This window comes from Rhinatrema bivittatum, chromosome 8 (assembly GCF_901001135.1).
Source record: "Rhinatrema bivittatum chromosome 8, aRhiBiv1.1, whole genome shotgun sequence".
Lineage (NCBI taxonomy): Eukaryota > Metazoa > Chordata > Amphibia > Gymnophiona > Rhinatrematidae > Rhinatrema > Rhinatrema bivittatum.
The window spans coordinates 233,178,862-233,192,222 of record NC_042622.1 but is presented as its reverse complement, the minus strand read 5'-3'; the positions used below and the strand labels follow the sequence as shown (position 1 = coordinate 233,192,222).

Sequence of the window (13,361 nt, the reverse complement as noted above, 5' to 3'; positions counted from 1 at the left end):
CTTTCAAAACAAGGAAGACGGGTCAAGTTGATTGAGTGGTCAGGTGCCAGGCTCTCTCTTACAGTCTTTAGCATCGGGTTCCATATACCCTGCAGCCATCGCCCCCTCTAATGCGGAGCCGTAAAAAAACCCCAAAACAAAACATAGAAAATTCCTGGTCTTCTGCCAAAGTGGATGTAGAGAAACTATAACCGCAAATTAAAATGTTCCAGATGAAAAACACACTTCAAATCCCAGCTGAAACAGAATTAGGATTCTCGCCGCAGAATTCCAGAAAAATCTAACGATCTGGTCCCTCTTTGTGCCAGAATTTCTATACATGCCGTCCTCATCAAACAAGGGAAATCGTCCACATAGGATTTCATAGAAGCTAAACAGAATGGGGGGGGGGGGGGGGGTATAAAATCCCGCTGCTGACATGGAGCATGGTCCATCTCTTTATTACACCAGGGAATTAAACAGACTTTTGTAAGCCAGACCTTCACGTCTGCAAAGTGTCCACAAATGTTTGGGCTTCCGCTGGTGAGTCATGCCAAATTTTTAGTCTGGCTGGAAATTGGAGGGAGAACTTGATCTGCCTGTTAAACAGCACAGAGCACGTCGGTGAAAAGCTGCTGCGCTGTGCCGAAACACGTGCTGTATAATCCTGGAATATCCGGATCCTGTGGGAATTATAGGAAACTTCTGATCACTTAAGGTACGCCTGGCATATTACCCGCTTATGAGCAAAGTTCAACATTTTTGTGAACACCACACGAGGCCGCGTTTCCGATTCTTTCCGGGCCTCAAGATGGTGTGCCCACTCAATTCTTGATCGGTCTTTCAGCTAAGACATTTCTAAAGCATTTGGAATCCAGGCTTCTAAAAATTCACCCAGATTCCTCTCCTCAATGGACTCAGGAAGCCCCAAAAATCTCAAATTGGACCGCCTTGACCGATTCTCCAAGTCATCTAATTTGTCAGCGTGCTCCGTTAGTGTTTTTTCAAAGGCCGCCATTTTAACTGAGGCAGTAGTGGAATCGTTCTCCAAAACAGAGATTCAGCCCTGCGCTTGGTAAGCACCGCTGATACTTCAGACAATTGGGAGGAAATACTGGCAAGTTTTCCAATCTAGTGCCGCAAAAACAGCTGCTTTGATTTCGGCGACGATCGCGTCTGAACGGGGTAGTTCGCCGGGCTGTTTGCTTACCGCTGCCATTTTTGCCTCCGGTCCCCGAGATCTTTCCTTCTCCTTCCATGCCCTCTTAGTGGTCATCACTGGCAAAGATCGTTGCGTGTAATGCATGCTGGACGTATGCTCCAACCGAACCTATCTGCTACAGCGTATTCGACTTTTAAACAGCAGGTTTTCCTAGATAGTAAGAGCGGGGCGCCCGGAGCCCCAATGAACACGTCCCACCGTGGCTCACCACATCACGTGACCCCTTGAAACTTTAATATACTTGTGCCTTCTCCTCCCCCACACCCACCCAACCACGCCTCCTATGGCTCACTTTTTTTTCACCCCCAATAGATGGATCTAACTCCTCATTTAGTCAGTTAGAATCATTTGGAAAGTCCCCTTCAAATGTTCTCTTCCTCTCATTAAGTGCCGTAGCCTTCTGAAACATATAATTAGACTTGCAAATCAGGTAAAAAGCGGGTTTCTGCGGTCATTTTTGAAACAAAGAGACGTGTAGTCCTGCGATTATTTCCTGGCGACGTGTTCTCTCTTTGCTATGCCATGGAGTTTTGCTCCTTCGCGGGACACAGGACGGCAGCAGTTCAGAAAGGGGCTACGAAAATAACACGAGGCCAGCAACACAAAGCCTACAAAGAAAAAGCTCGACCTATTCAAAATGTTCTAACCGGGGTGGGTGGGGGGAAGGATGGGAACATGACAGAAACTTTCCAGATGTTTGCTGCGCTTCAGTTAAGTAGCGGAAGGAAACGTTTTCCAGAGAAAGGGACGAGAACAAGGCGGGTTGGAGGGTGTCATGGTATGAAGTCACAGGGAGGAAGGCAGAAAGAAAATATGAGAAAATACTTCTTTACCGAGTGGGTGCTGGATGCCTGGAAAAGCTTCAGCAGGCAGCGCTTGAGCCAGATGCAGGGAACGATGGGGACAACAAGGTTGAGAAAGGCATAGAGGGAGGGGGAGCTGGTGTTGGTTTCAGTGTGGAATTCATACACCAGGACAGAACCAGAGAGGAAGACAACTGGGCAGACTGGATGAGCCACTCGCTTTTTATCTGCCGCAAGGTTCTTCTTTTTTTTTTTATTAATCCAACAAAAGCAAGAACATATGCATATTTCCACATGTACAGCTGCCACCATGTTCCAGGTTTCTAATGATCCCTACTATAAGAGCATGAAGACATTATGGGTGGCTGAATTAGTGGTGATGCCACAAGGGCCTGGCAAAGCCCTCAGACATGTGGTGGTTTTCTGCTCTCATCACTTCACACTGTCCTGCAGAACGTCAGTTATTGAGGAGCTGTATTTTTACCACCTTCAGTGGTCTTCTCTTTTTATTCACAAGTTTGGCAGCTGTTCCTGTGGACTTATAGCATATGGCACATTGCACAGAGTGAATCGCGTGCCCAGATCATGTTACCACAGACACAGGCTGAAGAGGCTAACTTGTCACCTTGATACTCCTGGCCCTACAGGACGCCTTCTCTTCATGGGAGATCCATGTGACCAGCACATGACACCTTGCTCAGGAGACACAAAGGGGAAAGAGTGAGTAAAGGTGGCAACCGGATCCTTCTCTATCTCCAGTGGGGAAAGGACAAGAAGTCAGGGGCTCAAATCAGAGCAGGGGAGTTTTAGGTTTGAAAATAGGAAGAACTTTCTTACAGCAAAGATGTTATCTGGATACGCAGGGAAATATTTGTTGCTGAATGTTTTTAATGAGAAATTACTACTTACCTGATAATTTCCTTTTTTTTTTTTTAGGACAATCAGCTGAATCCAGAACAAGAGGGTTATGCACCTCTACCAGCAGATGGAGACAGAGCAAACTGACGTCACAGTATATGCACCCCTACCATTGACATCAGCCTGCCAGTATTCTCTTCAAAAGCAACTGTGCACAGACTAGCAAAAGACTTGATTTCAATACTCAACCAATAGGCAACACTGAGCTCAGACAAGAATGTAAATAACATTAGTCTAGGGACTGGAGTAACACTTAACAGTAATCCCTGTAATACATAGTCACACAAGAGGACCATAATACAACCATTCGGCAGCCAAGGGAGGAAAGCTGGATTCATCTGACTGTCCTAAAGAAATGGAAATTATCAGGTAAGTAGTAATTTCTCATTTCTTAGTGTTCGGTCAGATGAATCCAGAACAAGTGGGATGTGCACAAGGGCTGCGTCCTCCTGGGCCTGAACATCCAGATGATAATACCTGGAAAAAGTGTGTAAATAGGACCATGTCACAGCTCAACAAATGTCGACAGGGAGATAACAATTTCACTTCCGCCCATGACACTGCCTGAGCCCTAGTCGAATGAGCTCTGATCTGACTAGGTAACAGCTTCCCAGCATCAACGTCTGCAGCCGTGACTACCTCCTTAATCCAGCAAGCTATGGTAGCCCATGAGGCCAGCTCTCCCTGCCTAGTACCGCCATGAATGGCAAACAGGTGATCTGTCTTCTGTAAAGACTTAGTAACCTCCAGATATCGGACAATAGGTCTCAACATCTAAGGGTCGCAACAGTCAATACTCCTCTACATCTCTCTCTCTGTCAGGGATGGCAGGTAGATGGACTGATTCAAGTGAAAGTCAGTGACCACCTTTGATAGTAAGCAGCTGTACTTCTCCTGGAGTCACCCGGAGAAATGGCTCCTGGCAAGACGAGGCCTGCAGTTTGGAAACCCTACACGCAGAATAAATTGCCACAAGAAACACAGAATAAATTGCCACAAGAAACACAGTTTCTCTCTTTGCTATGCCATGGAGTTTTGCTCCTTCGCGGGTGAAGACATTTTACTCCTTTCAGGAAACAGGCGACATCAGGATAAGCTGACAAGAATCCACCATTCACCTAACCTCTGAAATAGGCGAGAGCCGCTACTTGTACTTTTAAGAAATTAAGTGCCAAGCCTTTATTCAAGCCATCCCGCAAAAATTCCAAAATGAGCAGGATCTTGACCTAACAAGGAAGAATACCTTGATGCTCACACCAGGTCTCAAAAACTCGCCAGACTCGCACATAGGTGAAGGAAGTGAAGAACTTCCTAGCTCTTCGCAAGGTGGAAATCACTGCCGCAGAGTATCCACATTTCAGCAAGCGAGACAAAATAGAGTCAGATCTTCATGAAGAATAGGACCCTGCTACAACAGATCCCTGTGCGCCTCAAGCAGAAGGGGCAATTCTGCCAGGAGCCGCTGCAGATCCACATACCGTGGTGTCCTGGGCCAATTCAGAGCAACCAAGAGCACCATCCCTCTGTGGCGCTTGATTCATTGGACTGATCTGCCCAATATGGGCCATGGAGGAAAGGCATACAGCAACCTGTCTTCTAGCCACTCTTGCACCAAGGCATCGATCCCCAATGACTTTGGATCTCTCCTGCGACTAAAGAATTGCGGAACCTTCAATTTGCGAGAAGTTTCCAGCAGGTCTAGAAACGGGAGACCCCAGTGATCTAGAATCAGTTGAAACGCCTTGTTTGATAGCGCCCATTCTCCTGGCTCCAGACTTTCCCTGCTGAGAAAGTCTGCTCTTACATTGTCTTTTCCTGCTATATGCAAGGTTGAGATCATTTGGCGATGTAGTTCGGCCCATTCCTTAAATTGATCTATCTCCTGCAACACTTGTCGCTCTTGATTCCTCCATGCAGGTTTATATAAGCCATAATCACTGCGTTGTCTGACATTATCCAGACCGCTCGACTCTGCAGCCTGTCGCCGAACTGCAAACATGCCAGCTGGACTGTCCTGGCTTCCAAATGATTGATGCTCCAGAGAGATTCTTCTGGCATCCTAACGCCCTTGCGCTGTCAGCTCCTGACAATGAGCTCCCCAACCATGGAGGCTCACATCTGTTGTCAGTACTAGCCAGTCTGGTGGTGCTAGGGAAATTCCCTTCCTTAGATGATCCGGCTATAGCCACCTCTGCAGTCAGGAAGAGACCTACATCGGCAGGTGGAGCTGAATTGAATAGTCCAGAGACTGCGGATTCCACCGAGACAACAGGGAGTGCTGAAGAGTACGCATATGTGCTCTCACCCACGATACCACTTCCAGGGTTGATGCCATTAAACCAAGTACTTGCGGGTAGGACCATATGGTTGGGCATAGAATGTTCATCAATAGACGTACTTGTGCCATCAACTTCTGAATACAAGCTTCAGGCAGGAAAATCTTGCCCTGCTTCGTATCGAACTGAACCCCAAGGTATTCCAATGACTGAGCAGCCTGAAGACTGCTCTTGGCCAGGTTCAGCACCCAGTCGAGCTCCTGTAACAGGGAGATCACCTTGCTGGTCACCAGGCGGCTCTCTTCAGTGATGTGGTTTGAATCATCCAGTCATCCTAATAGGGGTATACTAGGATCCCATCCTCTCTCAATTCTGCTCCAACTACCACATTACCTTGGAAAAGGTCCTGGGAGTGATGGCCAGACCAAAATGCAGTGCCTGAAATTGATAATAGCGTCCCAGAATTGTGAACTGCAGAAACGTGTTGATGCTCTAGTCCAGTGGTTCCCAACCCTGTCCTAGGGAACCCCCCCCCCCCAAGCCAATCAGGTTTTCAGGATATCCACAATGAATATGCATGAGAGAAAATTTGCATGCACTACCTCCATAACATGCAAATTTTCTCTCATGCTTATTCATTGTGGATATCTTGAAAACCTGATTGGCTGGGGGGGGGGGGTCCCCAGGACAGGGTTGGGAACCACTGCTGTAGTCAAACGGGAATGTGAAGATACGCTTCAGACAGGTCCAAAGAGGTCAGAAATTTCCCCGGCTACACAGCCATTATCACCAAGCGCAAGGTCTCCATGTGAAAATGCGTCACCCGCTGATGACAGTTGATACCCTTGAGATCCAGGATGGGACGAAAGGATCCCTCTTTTCTTGGGCACAATGAAATAAATTAAATATCGCCCCATATTTTCTTGAGACGTGGGCACCGGAATCACAGCCTTGCCAGTGTATCTTCCATTGCCTGCTTCTTCTGCGGGGAGTGGCAGGGAGAGACCTCGAACATGTCCCGATGAATACTGCGAAACTCCAGCGCATATGCTTCTCAAATCACCTTCAGGATCCACTGATCGGATGTGATCTTGACCCACCTCTGATAGAAGAGAGAGGTTTCTCCTGTCTCCTGTTCCTGGGGGTGAGTTGGCAAACCTTCACTGGGAGGCACGGGAGGATCCACTACCCGAGCCTGTGCTCTCTGGGACGAAACGACTGAGACCTAACAAAAGGTCGAGTCTTCTGAAAGGTCTCTCCTCTGTAGGGTTGAAAATGCGAGGCTTCTCATGCTATAGGAGCGCGGCATCTGTTTCTTATCCTCTGGTAATCGAGAAACCGGTGATTCGCCCCACTTTCTGGCCAGTTTCTCTAACTTGCTCCCAAACAAGAGTGAGCCTTTAAAGGGCAATTTTTTGAGGTTAGCCTTGGAGGTTGCATCAGCTGACCAGTTTCCCAGCAATAACTGACGCCTGACCGCTATTACCGAAGCCAACCCTCTGGCTGAGGTGAGGAATAAATCACAGCCTGCATCCGCCAAGAAGGCAGCCGAGGGCTCCATAACTGCCCTGGAATTCACCCCAGAGTCATCAACCTCCTGGGAGAGAAGCAAACAAAAGCGAGTTACCAGGGAACAAGAAGCTATTTGCAAAGTCATTGCACTGCTTCAAACGCCTGCTTAAGGATAGTTTCAATCCTTCTATCGCGTACATCCTTCAAGACCGCTCCTCCCTCTCCGGGGATAGTCGTCTGCTTGGAGACTGCACATATAAGCGCATCCACCTTCGGAAAACATAAACGCTTTCTCACCACCGGATTCAGAGAGTACAGGCCTTCCAAAACCTGACCTCCTTTGAAATTAGCCTCTGGGGCATCCCACTCAAGATCAATCAATTCTTGAATGGCCTCCATCACAGGGAAAAAACAAGAGGCTTTATGCACAGAAACTAAAATGGAATCTGCCCCAGGGACTCCCAGCATTTTCAAGGTCTGGGAAATCAGGACCAGCATTTCATCTCTATGGAAGAACCATAGCATAGTCCTATATGGTTCTAATCCTGAATGAATTTCACCATCCTCAAGAGAGTCAGGATCAGTGTCATCATCCGTGCCATCTGGATCTCTATCGAGCAGTCCTACTGTCACTCTAGGAGTACTCCGGCGCTTAATAGTAGGTCCAGGCAAGGCTTGCACCTGCTACTTCGCCCTGGGAGCATTGGACGGGGCGGAAGACTGTGCATGAAGAAAGGATTGTAATCCTTGGAAAACTCTACCCATGAAAATGTAGAAGTATCCAAACCAGGAGGTATCTGAGGCGCACTCACTGAGCTGCCTTCCGCTGCCAAAAGACCAGTTAGGGGAGTTCCAAAATCAGGCGCCCCACCTGACACGTCTTTACCCAGGCCTACATCCAGCTGGGAAGAACCAGGCTTAGTGAAATTAGAGGAAGACAATTCTCCCTGAGCCTCCAAACAACGCTGCCACAAATTATGACAGGCAGTGCAAAGAGAAAGTCACTTAGGTTTCTTAGATATAGGAACCATTAGACCGGCAGCGTGCTGATCAGCAGCCAGAGGCATGTGTCTTTTTTTTTTTTTTTTTTTAAGGTGTCCAAACTAGGCGTCCAAAAATTAGGTGTCCAAAACCTAGGCATCCAAGACTTAGGTGTCCCTAGGACAGGCACCATAAAAAAAATTAAGTGCACAGCAACGCTCAACTTGTACACACAGGTAAGCAGACAACCACTTAAGGCACCACTTAACTTGGAAGCATAGACTACTAGGCCTGCCTATGCCTCCAAAAACTGGCCGCACAACTTGGATGCGTAGCTAGATGCACACACTGAACCAACAATCCTGTAGAGCAGCCTAAAGAAAGTGCGCAAAATGCTGTTGAGGCCCAACATGTGGCATGCAGTAAAAAAGCCTCAGAGCAGGGCCTAGCCTACAGAGGCTGCTCAACCTGCCAGGCTGCCTACGTCCCTTGACCTCCAACGGAGCAGGATGAACGTCGGAACGGCGCGCCGAACATGAAGACCGGGGCAAGGAGGAAGCCCTACACCCAAAAAAGACTCTCTTTCTCTCTATATTGTATTTTAAACTTACCTGCGCTCAGCCTTACCGAGCTTGGTTTCCTGCACTCGCTGCCTTTCAGCTACTTAATAGCCAAGTCCACGCCAGCTAAAAAACCAGCTACTGGATCAAGGCACTCATCTGAGGGACCATGGAAATCACCTCAGGAATTCTCAACTGGGGGAGGGACCTTTTGTTATCACTGCAGGAGAGCGGGGTGAAATTATTTTACTTATTTCTCCTTTTTCAAATCGAAGCAATCCCCAGTAGGGAGATGCACATCCACCATCTGCTGGAGAAGGAGAATACTGGCAGGCTGATGTCACTGCAGGGGTGCATATACTGTGACGTCAGTTTGCTCTGTCTCCATCTGCTGGTAGAGGTGCATAACCACATGTTCTGGATTCATCTGACTGGACACTAAGAAACTGGGATGGTTTGAGTAAAGCAGATCTTATCCAAAGGCAGGGGGGATGGACTTCATGACTTCTCAAGGTCAGTTCCAACTTTATTGTTCTCGAAAGACCAGAGCATTTTTCCAGTGGACAGACAATGATCAAAACCCTTACGTGCATCTGGCACTAGGTGACCTCCTGAGGGCCCTTGCAACTCTTATTTTGCATGCCAGCTTGCTAAGGATCTTTCTGACCTGCTCTCACCTGGGATGGGAAGGGAGGCAAAGCTGCTGGCGAGCAGTTGGCGGATGCCTTGCAGCTGCTGCTGGAGCACCAGGGTCTGCCTCTCCTCCTGCGCCAGCTCCTGCTCCAGCTTCTCCTTGGCGCAGCTCATGCTCTCCGTGTGCCTCTGCAGAATGGCGTTCTGCTCCTCAAATTCTGTGTTAATCCTCCGCAGCCGCCTCAGCTCCGCCTCACGGACTAGTGGGAACGACAAAATGACAAGGACAATCTCAATTCCTGAGGCAACGGGGTGCGCGCAGCAATTTATTTTACTTACTTTCATTCCACATTGCACTCCACTCGTTCCCTAAATCTCCTCTCCCATTATGGCTGACTTCCCAAGAGCCCTACGCGACAGGGGCCTTCGCCTTTCACCTCGCGGCCCATCTGCTCCTCTAGGTTCACTCACCTTGTCAATTACTAGGGAACTGCTCCTAATCAGCACGGATATTCTCTCTATAAACGTATCCATTTTGAAATTCATTTTAGCCTTCAGGAAACAGAACGCGCACTGCTAGCCCGAGTCGGGGCAGCGCTGCGCAAGCTTTTCCCCTCTGCCAAGGTTCCAGTTCTGAATGCCGACATTTGTATCGACCTGAGCAGTGAATCCATCCTAAGGCTTAGGTGGTTGCTGGAGAACTGGGGCCCATCAAAACGCATCTCTCAAGCTAAGATTTTGACGAGACACGATTTAAAAACTAACGACGCCTTTAAATCCCCTTTCTGCTCTCTCTCCACTGCTGCTGCCCTCCTCGTACCCCTCCCCCCCCCACCAAGGGGCAAACAGAGGACAAAGCATCACCTTTGTTCTGGTCCAAGAATTCTTCTGTGAAGATAGGCACATCGAAAGTGGAGAAGCCATCAGCACCCAACTGAAACGAATGGAAAAGCATCAGAAGGTTATATCTGGGGAGAAGGCAAGGGGGCTCTGCTGGGGTTTTTTGGGTAGGCGAGCACCTGGCTTTGTGCCTTTAGGATGAATTTTAGCCTGGCAGCACGCTTCTTACTTCTGACTTCCCTAAAAGAAGTAGGAGTGCCAGCAGGTAGTCAGAGGTAAAAACCAGGATCGCCTCAGCCTGCCCTGATAAACTGGCGCCGAGGCAAATAGCACAAAAAAAAAAAAAAAGGGATTTTAAACGCACTGCGCTTCTCTGACCCTTCTGATTCCGCTTGGGTCAGTCCTTGGTTTACCCCACTGCTTCTATGGGACTTATTAGTCTCACATTTCTTAGAGAAACCGGAATCCCAAGTCCATAGATACAAAGGGAGGGGAGCAAAACCAGGACAGACTTGGCTTGTCCCTTCTGACACGAAGCTGGTTGGCAACTGACCTCCTCCAGCCCATCCCTACCGTGCCTTACTGGGGCCCCTTAAGTCCTACGATCAGAACCCGATCCAGGAAGCTGCCTCACCTTGTGTGGGTGTCCGTTCAGCAGGGTGCTCACAGCTGCCAGGCCAGACTCCTCTGCAGAACAGAAAGCAGATTACGGTGTTTACTTGTATGTTCACTAACCTCCTTCCTCTTTTGGCCACGCTCACAACTCAAAGAGGATAAAGGAGAGAGGAAGGCCAACCAATGTCATTCGGTCTCCCGAGCAGAGAACACAAGAGGGAACTGCGGTATCGTCCACTGGACTTTCCCCCCATCTACTTTCACAGGTGCCTTCCCTCCGATGCGCCAGTCCTTCAGACACAGCAGCACTTGACATAAACAGCAGCAAAATGGACACCCTAGGGACAAACCGCCACACGGAGACCCAACTGGATTTAAGTTTGGTAAAAAGTTATCACACAGTCTGAGGACTTCACGGGCCCACTGAGGAGGCAAAGCCCTGCTCAGCCTGGGGTACTGTCCAGAACTTTGCACAGTGGTTGTGAGATGCAGGCCGAGCTGGGCCAGGGCCTAGTTCTCTTAGCCCTCGCACGTGGCCTTGAAGTCTGGCACCGGCACCAAGAGGCAGAGGGGTGGGTTTTCTGAGCCCCCCATGGATCCTGGATGGTCCAGGGCCCAGACCCGCTAACCTTTCTTTATCTTTTTTTCTTGCATTTTCTCTGCACACATCTTGTAGGCCTCCGACTGCTGGTACTCTCGCAGCTCCTTCATGTACTGCTGCTTCTCTCTCTCTGCCGCATCCAAGTATCTCTGGGAGGACGGAGGGAAGAGGGGGTTAATCTCTGCCTGCACATCCGATACATCCATACTCAAAGCCACTTATCCAGCTGAGTGGCACCTTTTTTGAATTCCGAGCCAATTATCCAGCTAGATTTTAACAGATAAGTCATTATCAAGCTAAAATGTAGCCAGATTAAAAAAAAAGAGAGAGAGACTTAAGCTATCCAGTTAGCTTAACGGGTTACAACTGAAATTTGGCTGGATAACTTTAGACAGGCTTCCCCTATCAGAACAGCGCTGGAAGTGCTGAGAACGGTTAAGGGATACCTTGCTCCTAGCAGAGGTTTTCAGGGTCCTGAGGTTACAGGTGGGTGGGGTTGGGGGGTGAGGCAGGAGGGAGGGAGCCTTTAAAACAAATGGAGGGATGGGGGCTGATGTGCTATCTTTTTTTTTTAAGTCTTCAGTGGAAATGGAGGGGTTTTAAAGGGAAAAACGTTGCATTGCTCCCATGGTTATTCTTTGTTATTGTATTTTGCTGGAATAAAATAAATATTTGGGGAAAAAAAAAAAGTCTTCAGCGTGTGTGCTGTGTACTTTGCATATTTGCTCTCCTCCTCCTCGTTTAAATGTAGCCAGATAGCTTTAATCGGGGGGATATTCAGCAGGGCTTCCACTGGCAAACTTATTCTGTGCTCCCAGGGAAGCTCGCAGACCTTAGAGTTAAGGCCGAGGGCTGAGTATATTCCCCTATGGATCTTGCAGAAGACCAGCTCCAGGCCCTCGTGGGCTTAATCCCCGCACCCACAGCTTAGAGAGGAGGCTGTCGCAGCTGCGGCACCTCCCGTGCTTTCCTTCTCTGTTGGTGGGAGATCTCTCCACTCCGTCCCCTCCTTCCCTCTCCCCCTGGGCCCCCGCAGTTACCTGTTTGTCCGCGGGCTGGAGTTTGCTCCACTCGGCCCCCAGCATCTTGGTGATCTCCGGAAAGGGCAGGTCCGGGTGCTTCACGCGGATCTGCTCCCTGCGCTCGTTCAGGAACCGGACGTAACCGGTCACCGGCGCCTTGGGGCCATTGGGGAGCACCTTCTTCCTCTTCTTCCCCTTCGGCCAGCCCCTCTTCTTCACCGGCTTCAGGTGCAGGAAAAAAAAAAAAAAAAAGAGCGAGAACATTACGAGTTCAGCCGGCGCCGGCTGGAGCGGCTCTCACTACGCAAGCAAGACGGCGGGAGCGCTACTGACCCCGCTCGGCTCTTCTTCTCCGGCGGTGCTCTTCCCATTGCCGGCTCTGGGCACCTCGCTCTTCTCCTGCTTGATGGCCACCAGGACGCTCCCGGGGTGCGCATGGTCCTTGTCTACGGGGAGTCTGCAACCCAGAGGAAGGACATAAAAGCCTGCAGGGGCTTCACTTAACCAACTCCGCCCAGCTCTGATCGGGGCAGATGATGTCGTCAACTGGATTGAATCATATATGTAAATATATATATAATCACTGTGTTGTATTTTGACTCAATTCAACAAGCATGAGAAGGGGGTCGAAAAGCCTTTACAGGGTCACAGGTGTCCATGGTTTTGGGTACAAATGAGCACCACTGTAACAGGTTCTCAAGCTGATTGTTTCACGATTACATTTTGCCTGAATGATCTGATTATACAGATCTGCTTGGCTTAGCTGCGGTTAACGATGCCCCCAAAGAAGCAATGACGGCCAAAATCTTGTTTAAAACAAAGTTCAAATGGCGAGGCCAATTTTCAGTCTCCCATGGGCCTGCAAGTCGATTTTCAAAAGGGAACCCCCTCCCCCCCCCCCTTCAAGGAGATTCCCTTTGAAAATCCGGCTGCGGCCGGTGCCAGACATTTTTTTTTTTAACCCCTGCAAATACAAAATAAAATCCCCGTGCAGCCTTCATTCAGCCCACCCCTAGTGTCCCTCTTCCCCACACTGACGGAGGGAACTTTTCAAACTGCCGATTTACACGCATAAATCGCTAAAGCTGCATAAATGGCTTTGAAAATTACCTTCCCCGTGTGTGTACTGATTATCGACTAGCAGTCTGGCTTTAAAGGCGAGCCAGTTGTAATTAAAAAAAAAAAAAAAAAGGGGGGGGGGGGAAGGAAACATCCTTAATGGAAAAAGGCCTTTCAAAAAAAAAAAAGAACAATAAACCGGACCTGGTCCAGGCTGCCAGAAATGTAACGGCTGTAAAGGCCCAGGGCCTGATTCCGCTCAGCCCTTACCCCCTTAAGTAATGAATATGAGGGGATCCCTCGATACTGGACAAAAGCCAGTAACACAGGAGGGTCTCAA

General features: G+C 48.9%; 1 protein-coding gene across 2 annotated transcripts in view; it reads right to left on the bottom strand.

The window, feature by feature from the left end:
• HMG20B (high mobility group 20B) overlaps positions 1-13,361 on the bottom strand; it is a 47,140-nt gene that overhangs the window by 16,907 nt on the left and 16,872 nt on the right. For both annotated transcript variants that reach the window (XM_029614074.1, XM_029614075.1), the window contains exons 3-8: positions 12,296-12,419; positions 11,981-12,184; positions 10,969-11,089; positions 10,359-10,411; positions 9,749-9,818; positions 8,929-9,144 (exon numbers count right to left, since the gene is read on the bottom strand). In XM_029614074.1, coding sequence (XP_029469934.1) covers positions 8,929-9,144; positions 9,749-9,818; positions 10,359-10,411; positions 10,969-11,089; positions 11,981-12,184; positions 12,296-12,419 — 788 coding nt within the window. The remainder of the gene's footprint in view (positions 1-8,928; positions 9,145-9,748; positions 9,819-10,358; positions 10,412-10,968; positions 11,090-11,980; positions 12,185-12,295; positions 12,420-13,361) is intronic.